The sequence below is a fragment of the Leuciscus leuciscus genome, assembly GCF_965113295.1.
Source record: "Leuciscus leuciscus genome assembly, chromosome: 10".
In the NCBI taxonomy this organism is placed as follows: Eukaryota; Metazoa; Chordata; class Actinopteri; order Cypriniformes; family Leuciscidae; genus Leuciscus; species Leuciscus leuciscus.
The window spans coordinates 31,144,936-31,172,192 of NC_138734.1; the positions used below are offsets into that span (position 1 = coordinate 31,144,936).

General features: G+C 37.1%; 1 protein-coding gene across 4 annotated transcripts in view; it reads left to right on the forward strand.

Annotated features, from left to right (window-relative positions):
* fgd4a (FYVE, RhoGEF and PH domain containing 4a) overlaps window positions 1-27,257 on the forward strand; it is a 54,848-nt gene that overhangs the window by 16,916 nt on the left and 10,675 nt on the right. For 2 of the 4 annotated variants that reach the window (XM_082182070.1, XM_082182069.1), the window contains exons 2-8: window positions 4,341-4,427; window positions 16,589-16,729; window positions 18,856-19,018; window positions 23,003-23,402; window positions 25,703-25,792; window positions 25,971-26,116; window positions 26,206-26,362. In XM_082182070.1, coding sequence (XP_082038196.1) covers window positions 4,341-4,427; window positions 16,589-16,729; window positions 18,856-19,018; window positions 23,003-23,402; window positions 25,703-25,792; window positions 25,971-26,116; window positions 26,206-26,362 — 1,184 coding nt within the window. Of the gene's footprint in view, window positions 1-352; window positions 952-4,340; window positions 4,428-9,927; window positions 10,084-16,588; window positions 16,730-18,855; window positions 19,019-23,002; window positions 23,403-25,702; window positions 25,793-25,970; window positions 26,117-26,205; window positions 26,363-27,257 lie in introns of those variants that run through there. The other 2 variants (XM_082182071.1, XM_082182072.1) reach the window with 2 other exon arrangements.

Below are 27,257 nucleotides of genomic sequence, written 5' to 3' on the forward strand. Positions count from 1 at the left end.
GTTTGATCAAATTCAAAGTGTAGCAAGTGTTTAACCATGTGAATTGTGCATTGTTCAAAAGATTCCTAATAAAATCCAATGTCCAAACATGCCAAAAATGGCCATAAGGGGCTTGGCCCCGGAATTGCTAGCAGCTATTTTAATACTTACAATGAATATAACTGCATTATACTGGATGAAACTAAACAATTGTGCTTTACTGTTGAACTATTATCAGTCAGTATGCAAAAAATTCGAAAGCAGACAAAAATTCTAAGATTATGAGTCATTTCCTGATAATGACATTAATACCAACCATAGTGTTTTATATAGTTTCGAAAGTAAGCCAACCATTCATTTCCTGTTAATATCTTTTAAGGCCCATACTGTTCTACATAATCTCATAGTCCTGTTCACTTTGGGAAAGAGAGAGAGATGAAAGCTGAAGTGGGTTGGTTTGTTGATATTATCACACATTAAGACTTCCCTCTCTTTCACCCCTCACTCACTCAGCAGCTTTTATTGACTCATGTAATTATTCTCTAGTTGCCAGCAGTCAGCAAATTCATGTACTGTACATGCAGACAGAATATTTTTCAATGCCTACAAAAGTCTGAAGAATAGAAGGAATTCACTGCGGTTGGCTTTATTTTTCTTCTGCAGGTATTGGTAGCACAGTGCATCAGCTGATGTTTAGTATCTATGTTGTTATTCAATAAACATTTACTTTCATTCCATGTCCGGCTTCTGTAAAAACCGGTTTTGTGACCTGTGTGGGGAAGAAAGAGTGAGACAGCCACAGGAAGAATAAAAGCTGCTGCTTGTTTTGGGTGACGCTTGTAAAGCGCGTTGCATGTAGAGGGCCTTTCCCTGTTGCTTAGCGTATTACCCTGTGATTTAAGATGGAGAAACATCTTAGGAATGTGAGAGAAACACAAGCCCAGCCACACCGGAGGACCAATAACAGATCAGGTATTTTTCTCATTTTCTTATGCATTTCCTTGTGGCTTGACCTTCAGTGTATTCGTGCAAAGAATTCATGTTGTACTCATGATATGTAATAGTCTCGTTTAGACCAGTTTTTTGACCTGTGCAAGTTTCACGATAAGGCAGAGAGATGCATTCTGTCAGAATTTTCCCGCATACAAGCTTCATCAGGCCATTTATATATCTGTTACATGTTCTTTATCTGATCGTTTCATCTTGTGGACAGTTTGCTGTAAATTCCAATACATATAAACAGGTGAATCTCATACAGCAGGTCAAAAAATGTGTCCTGGGGTCAGTTGCATAAACATAGCCATTGTGTGTCTTAAGTATTAGTATGACCAACTAGTATTTGGTTAGTCAAGGGGCAATCAGTCTTACTTTTTAACTGACTTAAAACAGATATGAACAGTCTTACAGAAAAAAAATGTGATGACTAACTTGTAAGACTAGTCTTAGCGGTTTATGCAACGGCCCCCAGGTCATACAGTAGGCTATATCATCCCAAAATCAAAAGATATAAGATATCCATCCATTCTCCATACCGCTTATTCTCTCTAGGGTCGCGGGAGGAGAAATATGACATGTGAAATTATCTTTTGCTTTAAAAAAATAAGGCAATTCTTTTTTAGCTCATTATGTTTTTTGTTTGTTTTTACATTGGGACATTATTTTCATTAAAATGCAATGATAATTTTTTTTTTAATTATTATCATTTTTAATCATTTTAATGTAATACAGTAAACAAACCATATTGAGAATAATGATAATAGCAACAAAAAAAGTCAAGCAAAATTTCTGGATCCATTACAGTGCTAAAAAACGTTATTTTTATTTTCTTCCCCAAAATATAATTGGATTATTTTTAAGTGAAATATGACCCGCACAAGTAAGGATTGTGGTGGTCATTGTCTTCTGTTGAGTATTACTGCGAGAAAGCTTTGCTAAATTGCATTATCATGAAGAAAAAACATGAAACAATGATAATAATCGTGAATGTTCTGAAATGTTCTTGCTCTTACCCCGTTTAAACGCAGTCTCATTCATTTACTATGCTGTTACAGTAGTAATAATGACAGTAGATGCATGCTGTCGTATTTTGGTAGGAAATGGTTGATTAATCTGAAGTACCTTCGGTTACATGCATCATAGTTCAGCTCAGTGTTCTGATAGTTGGTTACAATTACATTAAATGCATGCATACATACTGGAAATTGATTGAGCATTTATTATTACATTGACCAAATCCATAATTCACTGCCTTATTGAATACCACAGTGTTTGCATTCATTATGGCCACTCGACTGTGAACATGATTCATGGCAAATCTACTCTAATGCTCTAAGAAGGGCTCCACATAAATGCTAAATTACATGCTACACAGTTTCATAAATAACCTCATAAACATGTCATTGCTATTCTTCATTTGTATTCAAATAAAAGATGACTGTATTTTGTGTTTATAACCAAGCAAACTGATTAATTGAGGTGTCATGGAAACAATTTGGATGGTTATCCAGCTCTACACATCTCAGTACTCCATTCAGTGTGCTGATTTGTGCAGCGTTTATTGGGAGGGTCGTAAAAAAGGCTCATTTGATCGCTCATAAAAAAAGGCTTTATTAATGGTCCCACCAGCCCCTTCTTTCATGTCCGTTAAAGTTTGTTTGTTGTGGTGGGTGTGTTAGCTTACAGAATGTGGTTTTTTTTTGTTTTTTTTTTTAAAAGCTGCCATTAAAAATAACTATTATGTGAACATGTGTGTACGTTTGAGTGTGCGGGCAGGGGGACAAATCCTTCTGTCACAAGGGCTCCAGATGGTACAAGGAAAAAGCCTTGCTTTAATCTCAATCCCTGGATAAAATGCGCGCACACACACACACACAGTTCCGCTCAAAATATACCTTACTTTAAACTTGTTTAAACATTAAACTGACTGCTTTTGTTACATTCTCGTTTGCTTCAGTTGCATAAACATTTGGTGTCTTTTATGCTTTACGTTTCAGCTGGTTAATGTACTTGAGTTCATCACTGCATTATATCTCTTTACTTCCCCAGCCTCTTTAATTTTCTCTCAGTAGTGTAACAATTTTCTATTTTCAGCTGTGCGCTTTATAAACTGTGTGAGTTTCAAAGTGTGCCTTCATGCGCACATGTGTGAACAATTGGAAACCACACGCCACTTGTTTACTGTTTGGCTTTCATCTTTTATGTGCATTAGAAATAGAGAGAATTAATTGCTGGTGCGTCTCTGGGGATTTACTTTTCTTTTGTTTTGCTACAAATGCTGGATTAATGTTCTCTCGTGCTCTCTCTTCACACGCAGACCTTCTGCTCAGTGTTTTTATCATCCAGAATACATTTGTCTTTATTGTTCTACAATCATAATATCATAATACAGTTTTATGGTTTCACTTCTAAGGTCAAATGTATATTTTGCATCCAGATTAAATTAAACCTATTTATTTCGTTTTCAATCATTGTTTTTTTTTTTACTTTATATAAATTAAATATTTTTGTATAATTAAATTAAGTTTATTTTTATTTTGCATAATGACATTATTTTAAGCTTTCAATTTCATCTATAATCTTCATCTTTTAATAAATGCAATTATTTATTTATTTTATATTGTGAAATTATAATAAGCTTTCAATTTGATATAATTTGCAGAGGGTCTTTTTCTCATCAGGACAATTCTCTTTGCCATAAGCGAGATTCATATCAAAATTTGAGTCTTGTGTTAAAGAACTGGCCTGCACAAAAGCCAGACTTGAAATCCATTGAACACCTTTGGGATGAAATGGCATTCATATCTAAAGGGATCAAATCCTCACAAACATCATGTTCAACATTAACAAGTACATATGAGTGTGCGGTTTCTGGTGGCTCATGTAGTGATCCAGACATGTTCTTGACCGGTTTGGTGTCATTTTAGTGTTCTTCCTGTTCTTTTATTTAGCCAACCCACAAGTTTCTCAGTATGTCTATATCCACCTTATTTTCCATTTGTATCGAGATCATCATGAAAGTACCTCAAAATGATTCAATTTTTTAGTTACTGGAATGTAGATGGCCTGAACTATTTTATTTGATCTTTATGTATTATTTTATGTGACAGCAGTCGTCCGTGAGGGGCTGCTCTCTTTTACTTTCGTTTTGTATTTGTTTTATTTTTGGTATTAAAGTTTGTTGAATGTTCGCCGGTTCCCGCCTCCTCCTTCCCACAACATCCTCGTTACAAATAAGAATGTTTCTTGAGCACCAAATCAGCATATATGAATTATTTCTGAAGGATCTTGTGACACTTAAGACTATGCTTTATGCATAATGGCGAGAAAAAAACTAACTAAATATTTCTTATGTTGTCTTTCAGATAAAGCTGGCAACCCCAGCTGCTTTCCCTCCAAACAATCTGATGAAGAGGAACCTTGTGTTGGGGTGAAAATCGCTCAGAACAAAGGTGGGTAATATCCCTCCCTTCCTCTCCTTCTTATTCTGTCTCTTCCTTTCTCTGTGCATTAAGACTTGGAGCTTGGACCCATGGGAGTCTGCCATTTTTGTCAGAATGAATCTTTCCTAAAAAACCTGCAGCTGCGAGCTGTTGTATTTATGATTTGTTGTAAGAGATAACGGATACATTTACATGTTATGTAGTAGTGTTATGGAAATTAATGTGCATGACTGAACATGCTCTGGGGTCAATGGGCCACCTCAGTTTTTGGTCTGTTTTCCCTCACTTTTTTTCTTCTGTTTCTTTTGATTAATGGAAGGAGGTTAACATGTTAACATGGAGATGACTTTGGAGAATTTAGCAGTTAATTCAGTCCATATTTGATGTTTAATGTACAATTTGTGGGGCAGAATGACTACCAATGAGCTTATACGGTGGGTTGCCAAGCATGTCACCACATAAATAGAAACCATGCAATCTACAAAATATCTTTTCGCTTGTTGCTTCTCTGTGTTTAAGGCGAGACACGGCAGGCAAAAACATAGATTTTTTTCAGTTTTGAGATTTTGGGCTAGTTTACTCGAAAGAATATGTGTTCTTTCAAGCTGCTATAAAGAAAACGTTGAAAATATACATTAAGATGTTTATTTTATTACATTTTGTTTACTTGCCGCAGTAAGTTTCTCCCAAATTTACCAGGAAGTTAGCATTCCAGCGCGACATGCCGAGCTCCGTCTGTTCACTGAAGTCTGTCATGACCGGTATCGTTGTAAAGCTCTGAGTCTCCTGCACAACGCTATGTAACCCAAATATGGGCATTTCCTTTCTATCAGTAACCAATCGTGAATGTCCAAAGGGGGATTTAAAGCTAACGACGATTTATCATTTGGAGCTATTTAAATCTTTAACTGCCGTTTTCTCAAAATGAGTTTTTTGTCATTCTCCAGTACAAACATCTCAGCCTATGTAGCACCTGTGTACACCAAACTTTCCAGTTATACACTTAGCAGTATTCTGAAGATATTTTCAGAGGGATTTGTTAATAAATCATTCCTGGCCTGATTTATGTGACATTTTAATAAAAAAAAATATGGCGCAAATCTATTTTTTATGGCTATGGACAGTATATTTTGATTTCCTAGGTAATGAAAGCATATATCCTGAAATCCCTCTGAGTTTTTATTTTCATCTTGTGTGTAAACAAAATGAAAAAAGAATTTTGCACCTGGCTTTATCATATGTTCAGATCTATCTACTGAAAATATATGCAAAATCGTGCATATTTAATGAGATAAAAGCCTAATTTGCATAATTAAACATACAAATTTCTAAAACTTGTAATACATTTATTTTATATACTTGTGTAAGTAATCAACTGAGGAAGTTTCATGGTGATATATATTATTTTAAAATGTTAACCTATTCACCTGTAGTGTCTCGCCTTAAGGGCAAAAACTCAGATTGTTATGCAAGAAATAGAGTGGTACATGGAAGACATGTTTTTGTAGACCAAGCCAAAAGATAGCATCACCCTGGTTCCCTCAACAACGACCAATAGGTTTTTTCTGAGGAAAGAAACTTTTCGTGTGTCTGGCTGTTCTGGTGCTCAGTGCTCTGTAGCGCCGGCCAGACGGCAACAGTTCAAAGAGGAAGTGGCTTGTTGGGTGTGAGGGGTCAAGAGGGATTTTGCATACCCTTTTACTCACTCTGGATGAGTACAGTTCTTGGAGAGTGGGGAGGAGTGTACTGATGATTCTCTGTACTGATGGGTGGGTGGGGGGTTCTCCTAAAATCCACAATCATCTCCACTGATTTGAGTATGTTCAGCTCCAGGTTGTTATGACTGCACCAGACAGCCAGTTCTTTAACCTCCTGTCTGTAAGCAGACTCGTCACCATCCTGGATGAGGTCGATGAGTGTGGTGTCATCTGCAAACTTCAGGAGCTTGACAATGGGATCTTTTGCAGTACAGTTTTTGGTGTACATGGAGAAGAGTAGTGGGGAGAGCAAACATCCCTGGTGGGCGCCAGTGCTGATCGTGCGGGTGTTGGATGTGAATATTTCCGGCCTCACTAGCTGCTGCCTGTCTGTCAGGAAGTTGGTGATTCACTGACAGATGGAGGAGCGCACAGAGAGCTGGGTTAATTTGGACAGGAGGAGGTTTGGAATGATGGTGTTTGAAGGCCGAGCTGTAGTCCACAAACGGGATCCTCACATAAGTCCCTGGTTTGTCCAGATGTTGCAGGATGTAATGCAGTCCCTTGTTGACTGCATCATCCACAGACCTGTTTGCTTGATTGAAACTGCAGGGGGTCCAGTAATGTCCAGTAATGTCCTTCAGGTATGCCAACACCAGTCTTTCAAATGACTTCATGACCACAGACATTAAGGCAACAGGTCTGTAGTCATTCATTCCTATGATTTTGGGTTTCTTTGGGATGGGGATGATAGTGGAGCATTTGAAGCAGAATGGGGTTGCTGGAGGTGTTGATAGATGCATGGGGAGAAGGTCAGGGGTGTGAAGACAGGGTTTTTCAAACTTGCAATAAAACTCATTCAAATCGTCGGGCAGTTTTTGATTCGATGAAGTGCTGGGGAATGGTGTCTTGTAATTGGTGATGTTTTTCAGGCCTTTCCAAACTGATGCAAAGCTTATGATTCTTACATGTTTTGTTCATTGTAAAAAAAACTTTTTATTAATTTTGAAGCATAAATACAAAAGCAAAATGTAGGCTATGTTGGAAATTCAGAAGCAAAGTCCAGGAGACTTGATTGTATCTCCTTCAGCAGGATTCTTTATTGAGAATGTGATGTTTAGTAGCTGCAGTCATCAAGTCCCACTAAGGCAGTCATACATTGTAGTTTATATAGATTTTAGGGGGCAGTGACAAAACACCTGGGTGACAACCTTAAACAAAGCATGCAAAAGAAGTATCCAGGTATAGGAACCCACCCAAGACTCTAGAGTATCACCAGTCCTAATCCATTCAGCATAACTATTCAAAGAATGGGACACGAGCTCCAAGGGCAATTAAACACAATAGGTGAGAGTCTCCGTAATCTGGCTCATTTGACTTACAATAAAAAGAACAGTAACTGGCAGAAACTTGCTGGAAGCTATGCTTCACAGAATCATTCATCTGATATCATCATCTTAGCCTTAAATGCTAAATATTAAATACAATGTAATCCACCTTAGTTTTTCATGTGATGTAATTTCAGGATGGAGGATCAGCAGATCTTAAACAGATTCTTAAATTTGTTATGCCACAGCTATAAACAAATTACACCACGTTCGCGTTACTTCAACGTCGCCACTACTAAGCTTCCGACAACTTTTTCAGTCTTTGTTTGAAAAAATGTTCCTGGAAGTTTGAGTAATAATAGTTTGCAAGAGTGTGATAAACACAACGAGGCTGTGAAAGCGGACTAGAGAGTAGATGAGTTTACTTGTTTGGAGTGATGTTTAATGTTACAAACTCTCTAGTCCCATTTTGTTAGCAACCACCTTTGGATAAAAGTGCTTGATGAATAAATGTACCTGTAATTTCAAATACAGTATTACATATTCCTTCATATTACATTGTGATTTGAGTGTCTGTAGCTCCATGTGTAATCAAATGCCATGTATACCTTCACAAGTTTGTTTTCATTTGTCACATCATTATTAACCGGAGAAGTTTTGGTTATCTAGTCAGTATGGGAATACAAATGAAGGTCTGTGGTGACATGGCATTACATTAGTTGTGCTGGTCACACTTGTTTAAGCTCAGAGACATGAACACTGATCTTACTCCAATAGTGGACTTATGATAATGCCAAATGTAAGAGATAGCACTGAGTTGATTTACATGAGAACTGAACAGGTGGTTAATGGTGTGGTTTTGGAGTATATGACCAATAGTGGTCGAGTAGCTTTTATTTAGATATGTGTGCACAGTGTGTTGAAGCATCACACACTACTATTAAAACATTTGGGGTCAGTTATTTTTAAAGAAATTGTTTCCTTCAGCAAGGATGCATTGTATTGATCAAAAGTGACCGTAAAGACATTTTATAATGTTACAAAAGATTTCTATATCAAATAAAGTACTATTTTGAACTTTAAAATTGTGGAAACAGTGATACATTTTCTTTCCAGGATTCTTTTAGCAGCATATCAGTTTTCAATATTCATAATAATATGAAATGTTCACTGAAGACTGGAGTAATAATGCTGAAAATTCATGTTATTCAATTTTTATTTCACAGGAATAAATAACAGACTTCAAAAACATTTAAAAAAAATAACCTTACTGACCCCAAACTTTTGAACAGTATAAATGCTAAACATTATGTATCTAATCACTAATTGAGTTTTCGGTTTCCTCCTGCAGTGGTTGATCCTTTTTTTTTAAATCCTGCTTGGCCTGTTGGACTTCTCATTATCTTCTTGTCTGGATCATCACATCATAGACTGTACACTGAAAGCCCTTTAGTGATTGCTGTGGATACTGTTGCAATGGCAGGTTGATGTTTAGATGTCGTATCTGCATTTCTGCAAATACTAAACTTAGCTTCATTTTGGCACCGGAAGTGTTCTAAGCAGCAAAGCAGAATATGAAAATTTTACTTCATTAACTGTATGCAACTGAAAGTCTGAGGGCACAAGTTGTTATAGACACACTTTAGGTTTGAGTTGAGTTTGGTTGAGTTGTGGCTGTCTGGGATGCATCAAGATGATTGTTCAATACCAGATTCTCAGGACACAACTCTTCTGTCCCCGCTTGATGTCAAAATGAGATTAAAGTAAATCAGATCTGCAGTGGAATCTGGTAAACAGTTTAATGAACTTGAACGGTGTGTCTGTGTGTCCCGGTCAGAGGGTTTAATATGTGCCACTAGTACAAGTACACAGAGATTTGAGAGGGCTGGGAAGCTTTTGAAGGGGCACCGTAGACTTGTCAGGGTTTTTGACAGGAATGAAAACGAGGTTTTGAGGGAGAGAAGTACACTGCATTCAATGGATTGTGGTGTTTAACTACATGCTAATTGTTCAACTGACAAAACATCCTTCCAAAAAAGCTTTCAATAGACAAAAAGTATGTCATCCACCCTGACTAACGTCTATTGCATTTGTTTCTCATTTCATCTGCAATCAAATAATTTCATCACTTGTCTTGCCCTCACAGTCAAACTCCTGAGTCTCACTCCATTCAAAAATGCAACAATACTCACACTGGACTGTGCTCTGAAGGTTTTAAAGGGTTAATTCACAGAAGAAGAAAAACATAGTCATCATTAACTAAATTCCACACCTGTGCTTTCTTTCTTTTCCAGAACACAAAAGGAGAAATTTTTAAGAATGGCTTTTCAATGAAACAATAAATAAATATATTATACTATAATTTATTGTTGAGTGAACTAATGTGATAATACAAAGATTTCCAGCACAAAAGACATGAGACCTTTGGTTATGACGTTGTTTGAAAGCAAGTGGCCAGTTGCATTTGTGCGTGCAGTGTGTGTGTGTGTGTAGAGGGAGGGGCTGTTTCCTCGTGCCTTTGTGGCAGAGTTTCAGTCAGTCTGTGGTTTATAGAGGACCGGATGGCTTGAATGAAGAAAACGGCTCTCATATTTTACTCATTGTCCTGGGATTATTTGGACTAATTTTAACAGACAGAAGGTGAGATTACTCTGGTTTAACACTGATCACAACCTTACCCCTGCTATTTCTGTGTTTTCATTGGTTGACAGTAGAATTTAACTTGGCAACAGTACATTTGAAAAAGCTTTTGTGTATTTTGACACACATTAGTTTTTGTTTTATTCTTTGTGAGTGTGACATTGTTAGATTTGCATTAATTTTGATCTTATTTTATTTTGTAATTGTTCTGTTATTTACATGGATATTTTAAATGATATGAATCTACTTTATTTTTTATGTCTTCCTCAGACATTTGGTCACCTGTCTGCTTTATTTCTGACTTTCTCGTGGGTTTGTTTTCCTACATGTAAGAACAAGTTTAAGCAGTTCACATTTTTCAGTTTTATTAGTTTGCATTTTTCATCCAGCACCATTGCATGGTAAAGGAAATGCATTTTACATACGTGCATTTCTAACTTCCTTCAAGTTTTTATTGCCTCTTTATGTTCCTGTATTACAGGACAAACTCTGAAACACTTTTACTTGCTATTCCTGCTCCTTATGGTCAGTTCCCACTTCGTTTTGCGAACTAAATGAGCTGTTCTGTGTTGGTACTTTCCCTCAAGGTTTTTATTGATAGTACAGAACCTGGAAATTGTACTATTCAAAGTAAGGTTGATAATTATGTTGCTATTTGTAACCATAACTATTTAAAAGTGGATTTTATGTTCCAAACTTCCATGTACAAAAATGAAATGAGTTTAGTGACCAAAGGTCAGACATTAATCCTTTACTGGAACAAACTGTTGCTATCAGATGTTGTTCTGATAATGAAGCCACTATCTTTAACTGAGCTCTCTGTATATGTCAGGTCAGACCGCAGACTTCTTTTTCCTTTCTATACTTAGCTAGGAATGCCAAAGTTGGCACAAATCTGTGTTTTAGACTCTGGGAATGCGGAACATTTGAACTTTTTCCCATGCTCACATTTTAGCTGCAATTATTAGTTTACATTCACTAGGCCACACGTGGTTTGACATCGACCTGGCTCACTCTTCTATCATTACAGCTGCAAAACCCAGCGAGACATTTCTAATAGATATACATGCAGTTGATTTCTCTGTTGTGATGTGCACAGTTTCTATTTCATTGCTTTTCCCAGACAGGGGATTATGGGAAGAGGTTGCCATGGTAACTCAGAGGCCAGTTAGATAGACTGATCCAGGCCATGCCCTGAGGTTAGCTGCATTATTCACCTGAGGATGCTTTAGATGTTTTGTTAGGCAGGTATGCTTATACAAACAAGCTAAGGTAGTTAATTCCAGAAGAATTGCCAAGCTGCCTTTTCTGGTAAATCCACCTCATCTCCAACCACTTTCCATCTTTTATCCGTATATCAAACATCAGCACCCAAAATGCTGTTAAAACTATGATACTAATTGCCGGAAATGGCCTTTAAGCACCTTCGACGAAAAAGGTTAAAACCATGGTAATTTGTCTTGTGTAAAATAACGACACGCATAACTGTATAACGGATAGAGCGAGAGTTTCAGAGTTTGGTCTTCTAGTAATAGGTCTAAAAATGCATCTGTTCAGATGAAGAGAAGCTCTTTGTCTTTGCCTCTATCCAGTTTGATGACATTTCTTTCCACAGTGTCAATTTTCATTTTGAGTCCTGTGTGACAGGTTTACAACTAAACCGTGTCAAGTGTTGTCGGCTTTTTCGGAACTTTGGCTCATACCGTTTGACAGCATTCTTATTTATGTTAGAATGCATCTTCTAAACTTGTAAGTGTTCAAACTATTAATTTTACAATGTTTTTCACATGTAGCATCAGAACTTTTCCGGCAGTGTTGCAACTTCTTCTTTTTGACAACCGGCCCTGATCACACATGACTTTTAAATAGAAAAAGAATGAGAGATGTGTTAAGAACGAATGGGTGAAAGCAAAACAGGCTCTTTAATCTTAATTATATATTTACGATTTCTGCCTGTTTCTTCAAGTTTTTTATACTTAGTAGGAAAGAACTATTGTTGTATTTTCTGTAGTATTTTAATGTAATATTTAATTATTTTTTATTTTTTATTAATTTATATTTTATATATTAATTCAAATCCAAATTTTACAGAAGCATGGGTAGAGCTTGCCTATGCACAACTCACAGTGCTAGTGTTGTGGATGGTTGCAGGTTTGCTAGATGTTTGCATAAGACTTTGTGTCATTGAGTGAACAGGCAATAAATAAATATGGACAAACTCACTGGGGATTACAAAAAATATATATTTTTAGACTCTGATATCAAAATAAATTCTGATATCAGTAGCTGCGTATACATAGACCCTAATAATCCTTTTGTTATCAGAATATCTGACTAGTAGCAGAGGAAAAAAAACTAAAAATTGTTACACATGTAACCATGTCATTCAGTTTGAATTGGTCAAATCCAATTGAAATATCCTGAAGTGGTGCGGGACAGTCTTTGCTTTAGACTCTCATCTGCAGACAGCTTGTTTTGGGCGCGGGAAGGGGCGTTTGATAAATATAACAGCACGACACAAATCTTTGTGTGCTCATCGTCTCCTTATTTGGACCCGAATAAAGAAAAGAAGTGATGACAGGATGATGGTTAGTATGCACCAACAATGGGAAACTTGGTATATTCGTGCAGTGAGCGCATGTCAAAAGAAAGTCATCTGTTTTAAAGCTTGTGACATAAACGCACACATCAGCCCGATCATTTATTTAGCATTCATGTAAACACTATGTTTGGATTTATCAATCAGAATGATTTCATTCCGGTTGAAACAAAAAAAACGTCCATGTACAGTAAATGTAGCTACTAAAATACAGGCATTTAGAGGCTTTCTCCCCAGCCTTAAAAGAAAGCTTGTTTCAATCCTAGCCACAAACTGAGCCAAAACTGAGATGAATGGACCAATCACACATGAAGCTGTTCTTACACCATCACCACCACCATATATTTACTGCCAGCACAACAGCATCATTCATTGTCAGACACGGACAGTCCCATGCAGCCTATTGGCCTAAGATGTTTAGATTGGCCTAAGTGAAGAAAGGGGCTGAGAAAGCCATAGAAAGACTATCTTTGTGCTCACTAATGCATTAACATCCCCATGCTTTAATTTAACAGGACATGGGCTCTTCATTTGCATGCGTGCCTTTGACAAGATGGTTTACCGTAGAAAGCAACACACTTGGATTTCCTGTTTATTGCATCCAAATGGGGATATAAGATGTCAAAAAAAGAGGGCTAGACTTTCAATATAACTGTTAATGTTGTGTGTGCATGTGTATTTTATGTTTATGGACTCAAAATGAATCTTTTTTGCTGTTCTGACTATGAGTCAACAAGTCATTTTTTGAGGACTTTTGGAGAGGTTAACTATGTGCTGCTGCACTCTTTTAATCTAAAGCCCCATTCATTCCCCAAGGATGATATACAGTAGCTTTAACAATAATAGTTTTACTATACTGATTCTATGAGAATAGGGAAGCCCACACTATAACAATATCTCAGAATTGCGTGATATAAAGTCGCTGTTGTGTGTTATGAAGTCAGAATCGTGTGATATTAAGTCACAATTCCTTATAATTGGACTTTATAACACGCAATTGCGACTTTATATCTCGCAATTTTGACATTTTTTCTCAGAATTGTTAGATATAAACTCGCAATTGCAAGTTTTAAAGTCCAATTATAAGGAATTGCGACTTTATATCACACAATTCTGAGATAAAAAGTCAGAATTGCGAGATGTAAACTCGCAATTGTGAGGGGGAAAAAGTCAAGAATTGTGAGATAAAAAGTCGCAGTTACCTTTTTTAATTTTTATTAAGTCAGTTTACTCTGCGGCCATATTTGCAATGCCTTCGGGCATGCAATACCAACTCCTACCTACAGTTAGTCTGGCTATCACCAGACCAAGCTCAATCTTTTAAGATTGAACATTGGTCTAGGGAGTCTGCTATGTATTTTCTGCTACACAAGAGGCGTGATCAACGGGCATAGTTCAAATGACAAATGTACGCAATTGGATAGTCCTTCAACCAATCAGACCAACGATCCAGGTGACGTAGTTTGCAGAGTGACGCGAAAACTCCAGGCAGGAAATGTGTAACCAAACGTGTTGATCAGCGGTTTGCAGAAGCAGTAATGGAATCGAGCTATTTTGCAGGTTATGCAAAAAAACATGAAAGTTAGTGGTATTTACACCCACTCGAGCGAGTTGTTTGCTAAAAAGAAGCCATAGAGCATCGTCGAGAGGTTAAAAGGAATTGGACAGAACCGTAACGGCTCTGGAATTGGATTGGATTAAACCCGCCAATAGCGCGCCAGGTGAATAAGCCAGTTTGTGATTGGTTCCCGCAAATTTGTAAAGGAAGCAGCAGAGATAAATGTACAGGTTTCTAGCCTGAGCTGCTGGGCGAAAAAATCACATTTAAATCAGCAAAATCTTACATGAACTTTCCCATAAATGCCATCTATGCAGCTGCAGTTGCAGTACGTGATGACTTTACAAATTGGTGATTGGCTATTTTATTTAGAATGCGGGACTTATTCCACTATATTGCGTGTTGCAGTTTCTCGCATTCATAGTAATGCCAGTGAACCGTCTAGGTATACAGACATTGGTGGAAGTCCACAAAAAAAATATTAGCTAATGGCATTGCAAACTTGGCCTGGATTCATTCTGGTATATAACACTCACATTTTCTTATTCTTGTTGGATATTCTGCTTCACATGAAAGTACATTACGGAAGCAAAATAAGGTGAATTCTGAAGGAGAAGTCACGTTAACTTCATTTCTTAACATCAGTGTATTTTATTAAAAAGTAACAACTTGTTCTGCTTCTGAAATAACTTTATGGATATCACCAGGTCCTCTTACTTTTAAACCCTTTCCCCCCAAAACCTGCCAGAGACCATTTTAAGATCAAGTCATTTTCTAAAGGATAGATTCAAGTCCCTCCCTCCCAACATTTTATCAGTGTAAAAGTACAGATGCCATACAGCAAAAATGACTTTTACAAGTTATAAGTCACCAATTCCAATATGACTTGAGTAAAGGTCTTGAGTACTGTTAAAATCAGATACTCTTAAGTATTTTACTCGTGCTGAATGTAGGCTCAAACATGCACTAGTCCTCAACAACTAAAGCCCCTTTCACACAGAGATTCCGGAAAATACACGGATAATGTGTCCCGGGATTGTTTGATTTTGGTTCGTTCACTCTGCCAGTGATTTTCTGGAATCTGTGAGTGCGTTCACACACATCCCGTGAAGACACGTGACGTCAGGATGTGATAACTCCTGTCAGATGTCAGTTCTGCTGAAAATCTCAAATGAAACACCTGCGATTCAGCAACTACCTGCTAATGCATCACATTTGCGTAAAGTAGCCTTGTTGACAAGTTTGGGTAAGGACAAAACGCACAATATATAGTACACTCTATGCCCCGTAGATGGCGATATCACTTCTTCTGTAGCAGAAATAAACTGCTGCAGAAAAAGTCAGGTGCCATGCAAAATGTAATGAGTAATTGGATCACTTATCACAAAAGTAATGGAGTAAAAAGTGCATATACTTACAATATACATATACATGCATAAACATTACAAAAATGTTGTCAAGTAGCGAGTAAAAGTTGCTAATATCTTTGATACTCAGTAAAACTGCAAAGTAGCCAAAAAGATCAAACATTTTACACCGGAAATGTCACATTATGAAAGTTAAATGGGTTGCAAAGGCATTTCATGTTGTCTTGATGTTGATGCATAAACAGGTATGTGTCTGTATTTTTTTTATTTTTTTATTTTTGTTACTTTTTTTTACTTATTCTTTTTCCAGGAGACTTTGTTAGTGTATTGATGTTTTGGAATGATTGAAGTTTTGCTCGTACAATGTGAGAACCACATGAGAAAAAAAGTAATTTTACATGTTTTCTATTCCATCGCGGAAACAACCATCCATAGAACAAAGATAATTTGCATGCAGTTATTTTCCCATATTTAAAACAGAACTGAAATCCTCATGTGCAACATAATGACCCGTGTCATTTTTAGATCTGAGCTTTTCTAGGCCATCTGTCATTGTCTACAGATATGTGCGTGCCTTATTTGCCAAAGCTTCAGGAAACATTTTTTAGGAAACATTTCTTGGTTGAGGTGAACAAAAAAGCTTCCTCATAGGTTGAATATTGATCATCCAAACAATCTGAAACACTTTGCTTGTTCTGCTATTGACGCAGAGGAACTTGTGGTTATTTTTAGCTTTTTGTTTCAAGTTGAAGTCACTTTTAGTTTCAAGGCCACTTTTATACCAGCCCTGACTGAGATCAGGAGCACAAAAAACAGACATCTTGCATTTCACTTCTGCACAGAAGCCAGAAGCCTGTATTTGCATGTTCATATTATTCAATTGAAGTCTGCATACAGTATGGCTTTTACAGTATATCAAATAAACTGCTTTTGAAATGGCTACCATTCCATTTATTTCCATCCTTCTTTTGTCTCCTGCAGTTGTTGGCAGCAGCAGTCCTGATGAGCAAGGTCGTCCAAATGAGAAGTTGAATCGTGGATGCAGATTCAGCAATAAGAGCCAGACTGGAGTAAATGGAAGAGTTTCAGACAAACGGCCACCACTTCATCCCAAACCACAAGGTAGAGAGTTGCGCACAATATGCATACACACATAAATCCTTACTCAGTTCCACAGTGTTGATACCTACTCATGCAAAGCCGTACAAATTTACCAGAAGTACATGCTAAACCTCTACACACAAACACGTCTTCCCCTTTACAACAGTCTCTGAACACTAAATGTTACCACTAACGGAATTCAAATCAGCATGGCTACTGATTAATGCTGAAATAACACTGCTGAAATGAGTAAAGCATTGTCAGAGTGTCCTTGAACCCAAGCTTGATTACTAAGCAGAGTGTGTTTGAAAAGTGTGAATGATTTCCTAGTGATATGCGTCACAGTTAAACATTTGTGAAGTTCCTTTGGTTTTAAATAAAATACAGACAATCCTAGACTCTAATAGTGTCTTTACTCTTCATGTTTACTGAAAAGTGTTCAGAACATTGACTGCATATACGATTGTTGGTTTCAAAATGTTTCAAAGGGGCCGGAACAGAGTTCCTCCTTCGTAGATCAGAAATTGTATCGTTTCTCTATATTCCAATGTAAAATTAAAGGCAAAAAGTCCACTGACATAAACCTCAAAGACCACACTCACTTAATTAGAGATGTGTGAATTGAGTGGGCACCCACTAAATATCTGGATGGAGCCTTGAGCTCTGCAGTATCTCCACCCCATAAGATTGACTAAGATTAGCTGTGATTCGCTTACCACACGTAGAGACAGAAGCCTGCTTCCAGATGCACTTGATCTCACCTTGCTGAGAATTATCAGGTTCCATCGCAACACACTAAAGCTGCACTGCCCCCTTGTGGTGATTACAGCTTCCAGTTTAATAACACTAAACCAAGTGCTTCCCTAAAACATCTTCACCTAGGGGTTCAATATGAGAAAATATTTCATAGAATTTACATTTGGGCAATTTGTTTTACGTTTCCTTGCATTTTGAGGCATTTGGATGCAGCTTGAGGTGTCGTAAAAGCTCAGGGCTGGTTTGCCCTTAGGTAAGACACTTAACATCGCGTGATCCTGGGTGCTTATCCCTAAGTTCATGCTGCTTATGCCACTCTAGTGACATGCCATGGAGATTGTGGAAACTGATTTCCAAGTCAAGTCACCTTTATTTATACAGCGCTTTATAAAATACAGGTTGTTTCAAAGCAGCTTAATAGTGATAACAGGAAAATTGTCATCAATTATTAAATTAGTTAATTTCATCTATAAAGCAGTTCTGCTAAAAATGATGTCATTGTCCAGCTCAGTTCAGTTCTCATACAACAACGTCAGTACAGTCAGATCAATAATATTGTTGAATATTAAGTGACCCCAACTAAGCAAGCCAGAGGCGACAGTGGCAAGGAACCCAAACTTCATCAGGTGACAGAATGGAGAAAACAAACCTTGGGAGAAACCAGGCTCAGTCTGGGGGCCAGTTCTCCTCTGGTCAATGAACGAATACAGTGTCATTATGATTCAGGTGGCATCACAAGTCAGAATTCAGATCAGGATCTGTAGGATTCAAATATTCATTCAGTTCCTTTTGCTTGAAGATCAATTCATCATGCAGGCATGGAACCGAAAGCTGGCCATAGGGTCTGTGCGGAGGACCTGTCTGGTTCTTGTGGTCTCTGCTGAGGATCTGTGCCGATGGCTGTCAGGTCGACGAGGCCTTCACAGGGGATTGTCTAGTAGACACGGTCTCTGCTGACATTCAGGGCTGCGTTTTGGTCGTATCTAGGTGCAGGTCCACCTTCTGATCTGGATATGGCCCGGATCCGGTTGACTACGGTAACCTCAGGATAAGGATGAGACAGACAGACTAATATTAGCTTAGATGCCTTTCTTCTTACGATGTAACAAGTACATCGGGTGTTATAGGAAGTGTTCTGGGTTTCAGTTGACCTACTTTAGTCAGCCTAACAATCATTTAACTGATTTGAAAAATAGAAATGGATAGTGTGTTATGTGTATGCCAGGTTAAAGAGATGTGTTTTTAGTCTAGAATTAAACTGACAGAGTGTGTCTGCTTCCCGAACAAGGCTAGGAAGACCATTCCAATCTCAATCTCTTTTCGCCTTCCACTCATGCTGTTTGCTATAGCATCTAAATATAATCTCTGTTCTCTTTGTGATTTTTCTGTAGTTCCTCCTAAGCCAGCACACCTTCAGAGTCCTTTGACGGAAGTCTCCTTTCCTCTGGCTGCTGGAAAGTTACTCATCATTCCCAGCATGGAGGGGGGAGGAGTAGAAGGAGGAGTAGGGAAGGGCCGAGTGTCCAACCTCATCAGTCGCTTTGAAGTGAACAGGTAAACTTGGGATCAATTTCTACTTCTCTTTTCTCTGTTCAGGGAAATGTAGATACTCTCACAAATAAGTTCTCACAAATAAGTTAATTGATCTTGTTTGATTTTCCTGAAGTTTACCTTGAAAAGCACTGTAAGTCGCTTTGGATAAACACGTCTGGCTGATGATCAGTGTTTGACATATGTATAGATTCTGCCCAATAGTTTGAGTTCATGGGTACACTACCATTCAAAAGTTTGGGTCAGTAAGATCTATTTAAAAAAAATTCTGAAAGAACAAATGTCTCACAAAGGTTGTAAAAACAGTTAAGTAAAATCAAAAATATATCAACACACACGTATCTTCTTTGACCTTACACAAGAAGATAAAAAAGCAGAAGCTAGTTGTAACTTTAACGTCCAGTGTACAATTCTGTGTTTCTTAAGCATTGTGGAGAGAACTGGTTTTGTATGAGACATTTACTTTTGTGTTTGATAACTTCAACACGAGAGGTAAGATTAGTTTATCAATTTATGTCTAGCCATCTTTTTTCTGCTACAACTACATTGAAAGTGCTTAAAGCTGCGTACTTCAGTGTGCAAAGATTGATACTTTTGAATGGCTCATGTCTTACTCTAAATTATGTTTTACTGCCAATAGAGCTGTTCATTCATTTGTAGGCCAACCTCTCCCTTTGGAATTTCTAATAGGTTTTTAAGAGTTTAAGGTCTGTGGCTGAAGAGACTTCCACATGTTATTCTACAACATTAATAGTGGTGTATAGCATGTCTCTTAGTTGTTGAGGACTGTTTTAGCCCACATTTAGTACTAGTAAAATACTCAAGTACTGGTTTCACAGACAGGCCTTAGATTAGCCAGGATTAGGCCTTTGTTCAATTAGGACATTTAAGTCGCTTTTATAAACATGCCTTAGAAAAAAAAACATTACTGGTGTGCATCTTGAGACAAAACAATTGTAATGACATGTTTTATGCCAGTACATGTGGCTTTCGGTTAAGACCGCTCAAACAAGGCTTGTGAAACCGATGGTTAGACTTTTAGTCAAGTCTTATTGGAAGTGGTGACATGTAACTTGTAATAGAGTCATTTTCAATGTAAAGTATCTGTACTTTTACTCAAATATGGTTTTCAGGAACTCTTTACACCTCTGAACATTATTTACACTGTCACTCAAACATGAATTTTGAAATCATTGAATTATTTTAACATATGTTGAACACTAATTCATGTCTAAACACATAAACTCACATCCTTGTGGTAGTTATGTTGCGTCATATGTTTTAAAAGCATACAACAGTTTCCAAAATCACATTAGGGACAACTGTGTGTACATTTTCTATAGCAAAACAACTATGAAAATCTAATTTCCAAGGACACTCGTGGTGTCACTCAAGTTAGGAAGTTTTTTTTATTGTATATTTACAGACACACATTGAATTCTATAATACCAAGTTGAATTTTATATTAATACCAAGTTCGAGTTGCACTATTCATAGAGTGATCTTTGATCTGTACGTTGCATAAACAGCCTAAATTTAGGCTTATTTATTTAACTGTATTGGCAGAAGAATTGTTTACTGCGATTCATTATTAATACATTTAATTATTTAATAAACATTGGTGTCCTCTATCATATTGCTTTCGCTGCTGTTTTATGAAATGTATAAGCCTCTTGAAGCAGTGTATTACTGTTTTTACTATTGTTATGTGGGTTTAAGCACTAATGGCCCTTAACCATGATAAATTCAGTGTAATGCTTCTGCTTTACTGCTGTAATATTCACTACAGTCATCTGCTATAAGTCTGTAGCTTAGCATTGGTGTCAGGTCACTGAGTTAGCTCATATGAAACCAAATGGCCACCGTAACAAAATGGACTGACCATTAACCCCAGTTCCGCACAAATAATTCCCTGCGAGCCCTTATCCTGTTTTGCCTGCCTTTCTAGTGCATTGTTTTGTGTGTGGGTCAGAATCTGTGCAGGAATTCATCCTGTAAACTCTGAAGCAAAGTGAGGGAGCAAGGGTTGATGGAGTAAACCAGGGTCTAAAATTTCTGCAGCTGTTTGGCCTGGTCCAACACATACTTGCTGTATGAATGCTAAACAAAGAGCCATGACCTCAGACAACTGCATGGGGTTGGTTTACAACCTCATGGGAAAAAACAATGAAATCCATACTGTCCTACTTGTGTGGCTTCATATGATAGCAAAATTTTTGCCTAGGATGTAACTACATTTTATCATACCAGATTAATAAGACTTAGATTGTGTTAGCCATCCACAGGTCTGAAGTGTTTTGAGCGAAACACTGAACAATATATTAGATGGCATATATTAATCTGTCTCAGCGGTCCAGAGCTCAGCGGTATATTAATAGCCGTCTGTAATCTGGAGTGTTAACTGTGGTGCTCCGTACACTCAGATCCACATCTCTGTTCTCTATCTCACAGGAAACGCTATCTGATCTAGAGGGCAGGTGGGCCATAGACAGGGAAACAGCTGGAGGTGCAGGATATCTGTGTGTGTGTGTGTGTGCTTGTGTGTGTGTGCTTGTGTGTGTGCGCTTGTGTGTGTGCATGTACCACAAAGCCTTATGTTGTGGCTTCATTTTGCTCGGTTTATTCTTGCTTACATGAAGTTATGAATGCATCACGTTTTACGGTTTACTTATGTGGAGTTCTGATTATTATTAGGGATGCACAATATATCAGTGACCATATCGTCCAAAATGATCATATCTTTATATCAGTATTGGTCTGATTAGGATGTTATTAGAAACGAATGATATCAGTTATTGTCCATAACAAAAATATGTACTATCGTTATTGTCACAATTTCTATCGTGCATCCCTATTGTTTATTATTCATCAGTGAAGTGAAGTATTCGTATTATGCCGCTCTCTGGGATACTTAATGATCGGTCTATGGCTAGATGTGACATGATCATTTCGACTCGGCATTAGTGGAGATGCGATGCTAAGATGTTGTTGTTGTTGTTGTTGTTGTTGTTGTTGTTTTTGAAGAAACAAAGTCTCAGCTTTCTATATGGTAATTGTTTACTTGTTTCTTTACTGCTGAAATTAAACAATAAATGCTGTTGACACTTTAATGTGGTGTACACCAATTATAATATATAATATATTGTAATATGTTTTGTATATATGTATACAGTATATGTCAAATATTTGAATATCTCATATTTTGAAGCGGAGTCAAGAAGTCAAAACTAAATAATTACATGAATAGAAAGCTGAGACTTTCCCTTTTCATTAAGTGCATGAAACATTTCTCCGGTCAAAGTGACTCCATTTGATGGAGCAGATCTTCTCATGTTTCTTATCACGTAGTAAAATAATTTCAGCTTGAATCAATATTTCATGTCCATTTTATTTATTTATTTATTAAGTAGCCATGTGGAGTCAAATACAGTCAGCTGGTCATTACCTCAAAATAAACCCCTCAGGGTGATAAAAGCGTGACTAGTCTCTCTGGATGCACTGCATTTGATCTCTTACATATTTAATATTTTGCTTCCACTGTTCCTGAAAGCATTTTGTTCAAAAGAGAAAGACCATCTCACTCTCTTGAGTGTGTGAATATGTGTGTGTGCGCTCGCTTGCATGTTGGCATGTATTCTGAAGTAGGGCAGCCGCGTCTCATGGGACGCTCTGCAGCCGAGTTCTATACCTCTCCTCACCCTCCCTGTTCCTCCCATCCTCCTCCTATCCTCTTTTCCTCCACTCCTCCCATGACTCTTACATTCACACGACGTCCCCTGCAACACACACGCAGACAGAGGAAGTTTGTTCAACACTTAATATTTAAAATCACACTTACATGCACAACACATTTTTCTCTTCTCTGCATCTTTCTGTTCGCACTGTTCGTCGTAAAAGTTTGTTGTTGGGTATAGACGAGTTCTCTGACTCTAAATAAGGTGACCTTCCTTTACTCTGTCTGTCTCTCTCTCTCTCTCACACACACAGTCACACAGACAGTCGGAGGGAGGGCGCTCCCCTGAAGCAGGTCAGCAGATCTCCTAACTCCAGCCCGCCTCATAAGAACTACCAGAGACAGACGGAGCAGCCCACAGACTCCAGCTCCGGCGCGAACAGCCCACGTCATGCTCTCAAACCCCCCAATGGGGTTGTAACACAAATGAACAGCGAGCGGGACATGGATGGAGTTACGGACGACACAGTTCCGGTCGTGAGGATAGAAACGCAGGCACTGCTGAATGGAGATGACGCCAGTATGGCTAAGAGGGCAATAATGGACGAGGACTGTGTAGATCTGTCTCATGCTCACATAGACCAGGCCGAAGAGCCAGAAAGGACAGCACCTGAGCAGCAGGACGTGGTGATGAACAGCATTCCTGAGCAGAAGGTAAGAGATTTTTGTTATCTGAGGGGATTGGTGAGGCATACTTTGTCATAATATTGGAAAGATCATCTCAGATGTTGTCAGTGTGTGCGAGTGTGGTTATGGAGTCGGTATTGACTCTGTCACGCTGAAAGTTATTTGACACCTCAGGCCCGGCTATGTGCAATGTGCTGTCTCATCTGCTAGATTTACATGCTGACGTTTACAGGAGTCTCTTTTTTTTTTTTTTTTTTTACCTGTAGCCTTCATTTCCTCTAAAGAAAACATTGCAGATGGATTAATGCGTTGAGGTTTTTTTTTTTTTTTTTTTTTTGCTTTTTAAATACAGTTGCTATATATGACCAATTTTAATTAAATATATATATATATATATATCATTAAAATTGTTTGCTAAATTGCTATAAATAAATAAATATATATAGATAAAGATATATATATATATATATATATATATATATATATATATATATATATATATATATATATATATATATAGATATAGATATAAATATATATAGATACATACATACTAATGCTGGGCAAAGATTAATCGCATCCAAAATAAAAGTATGTGTGTGTACTGTGTATAATTATTTTGTATATATAAATACACACATATGCATGTATTTATTTAAGAAATATTTGCATGTATATACATTTATACATAATTTATATTATATATAAATATAAATAATTTATATATAAATAAAAAAAATCTTAAATATATACATGCATATGTGTGTATTTATATATACAAAATAATTATACACAGTACACACACATATATTATGCAAACACAAACTTTTATTTTGGATGCGATTAATCGCGATTAATCTTTGCCCAGCACTAATACATACATTCATTATATATGTATGTATGTATGTATGTATATTTGTTTTATTATTATTAATATTTTTGGTCACTATAAAATTCATATACTTCCACATACTTGTCATTTTGTAGTTTCAATTATTTTAATAGTAATTTAAAAAAAGAATTAGAATGTTTTATTGTTTTATGCATTAAAACAATACCAGTTTTTCTGTGAATGTGAACATCTGTGAAGCTTCAAGAACACAGACCTTCCATCTTCTGTCCATGCCAGAACCTCTTTCATTGGCTTTACTTGTTTCCTCTTATCCATCCTTTCATTTCCTGTCCTCTGAGGTACGTTTCAACAATATGCTTCAGTCAATTGTGCCAAAAGCTGGATATATTGGCAGTTAGTTGATTTCTTTCATCGGCTAAGTGGTGCAGGGTGTCCGAAACAGTTCAAAGGTTATTTATGTGAGCTGAGGTTGTAGATTCTGATAAGAAAAGATAGGCTATGTGTCTTCAGAGTGCTGACAGTCAGATACTAGAACTGTTTGTGGTCAGTGTTCATCAGGAAGTTCCTTTAACAGACCTCAGTGTGTGCAGCGTGTGTATGCCAGTGGATGTTCATTCGTGTATGGGTGTGATAGCGAGAAAGAGGGGAAGAAATGTTATGGTGAGGTGAGGAATGTAGGTGGAGTGGGAGTCAACTTCTGAATTGGCTTTGCCCTTGACCTTTATGTTCAGAGTTCTGTTTCCCTTCAGCCATGTGAGCTGCTGTGTTGAGCTGGGTGTCACAACAAAGGATTTCTGCAGTGTTAGTTCCCCCTCAGCAAAATCCAACAAAAAATCTCTTGTATAATTTAAGTTCAAATGAGCTCAAAGCTCAGAACTTTAGACAATCTGAATAATTGATAGTGCTTCAAGAAGAGTTGTAAAAGTGTAAAATGTGAAAAAAGAAAAAAATTACTTTTGATGGTGAATAAAGGTCATGTTCAACCCCAAATCTAATTAAAGAAAAGATCATTTATATTCTGCTAAAAGACTAATATATTTTTTTAAATTATGACATTATTTTCATTTGTATATAAATAATACTAGTATTTGTTGTACTGCTATTAATTATGTCAATTTTTTTCTTTTTTCTTAAAAAAAATACAGTATTACAGTTATGAGAATCTAGTGTGAATCGCCATTTAGAATAATAATAAGTATAACAAACTCAAAAGTAAAGTATCTGGACACATTACAATAATGTGAATTGGGGAAAATTTGCTTAAATGTCATGAAAGAATTTCACTATTCAAACATCTTGATAGTTATAATTATATTTTATGCCCAATATAATTGCTTTTTTTTTTGTGTGTGTGTTAAATTTGACTACCAACATTTAACACCAACATTTGCATGAATCGCATCAAATAACTGATAACTGATTTTCATTTGCATCTGATACAATATAGTTAATATATCGAACCTCTTTTGTTTAGGAAACCAATGAGCAGAAGCTCTACAAGATAGCAAATGAACTTCTGCAGACAGAGAAGGCCTATGTTACACGACTTGACTTATTAGATAAGGTAAGTGCTCATTTAGTTTCTTTCATGAGGGCATGCAATGTATATATTTTTTTGGTAGACTGAACTCTTGTAAGAGGGAAACCAGGAGCATTGTTTTTCAATATGGCAATCTGAACATTTTAAAGCTAGTAGTAAGCACACAGATCATACATCATCTAACTCTGGCCCTGCTGTGCAGGTGTTTTATGCCAAGCTGATGGAAGAGGCAAGAAAAGACACATTCCCCGTGGAGGTGGTGACGAAAATCTTTTCCAACATCTCTTCCATTAATACCTTCCACAGCCAGTTCCTTCTGCCTGACCTGGAAAAACGCATGGGAGAATGGTAAGACATTCACACTCTCACTTTGTGGACATTGGTTTTGGTTTAATTGGAAGAAATATGGTCTTAATGCTCTGAGACTTTTCTACCAGGACTTCAACACCTCGCATTGGGGACATCCTACAGAAGCTCACTCCCTTCCTGAAGATGTACGCGGAGTATGTGAGGAACTTTGACCATGCCATGGATCTGGTGAAGCAATGGACAGAGCGATCACCTCCATTTAAAGCTATCATTCTGGAAATCCAGGTGATCACTACTGCATGTATTAAGCATGTTTTTTATAACCAGAGAGCCGGATGACTACTGGAATGCCAATAGAATTAAATCATATAATACAATTTAATATTAAATGAGAAATTCAGTGTTATTCAGTGTAATTAAATGTTGAAATTAAGTTAATTTATTGTACAAAATATATAGTAAAAAAAAAATCTATTATTTGAAAACACGCAGAAAATTTTATATTTATTGATAAGGTCAGGATGTTGGTAGATGTTATACCTGATATAAAAGAGAACTACCTCCAATCATTTAAAAATAGACAAAAGGAAAAATTTACAGCAGAGGAATGTTTTCATAGTTCCTATAACTATTGGTGGAAGTACCCGCTTTTTCACACCACAGGAACTGGGAACGATTTTAGTTATAGGAATTAGCTCCTACTTCAGAGTAGGGTTCTAACCCAGCACAATAGGAACTACCAGTGACATAAGTGTAGGTTGATTAGCCGAACGCATGTCATACGAAACACTGTGTGTTAAAACGGCTTTTAAAAAAAGTTCCAGTCTACGTTTACTTACTCCATGAACTGACTCCACGAACATTAAAAACAGCGATAGATGGACTGATGGGCGGTGTGAATGAAACCAGGAAAATGGCCCTAGGAAAACATTTAGTCTATAACTACCTAGTGTGAATGCCCCTAAATTGTGGCTGGTTTAATTGGCTTGGGCTGTGTTTCTCAAAAGCATCGTGAGCTAATTTGATCATAGAGACCATTGGTGCCATTGGTTCTGTACGATCTACTTAGGCTTACGATACTTTTGAGGAACGCAGCCCTGGCCGTTGTCTTTACTCTGTCTCGATATATCTGTACCTTTTTGCCTTCTTTATTGTTTATAGATTAATGTGTGCATATTTG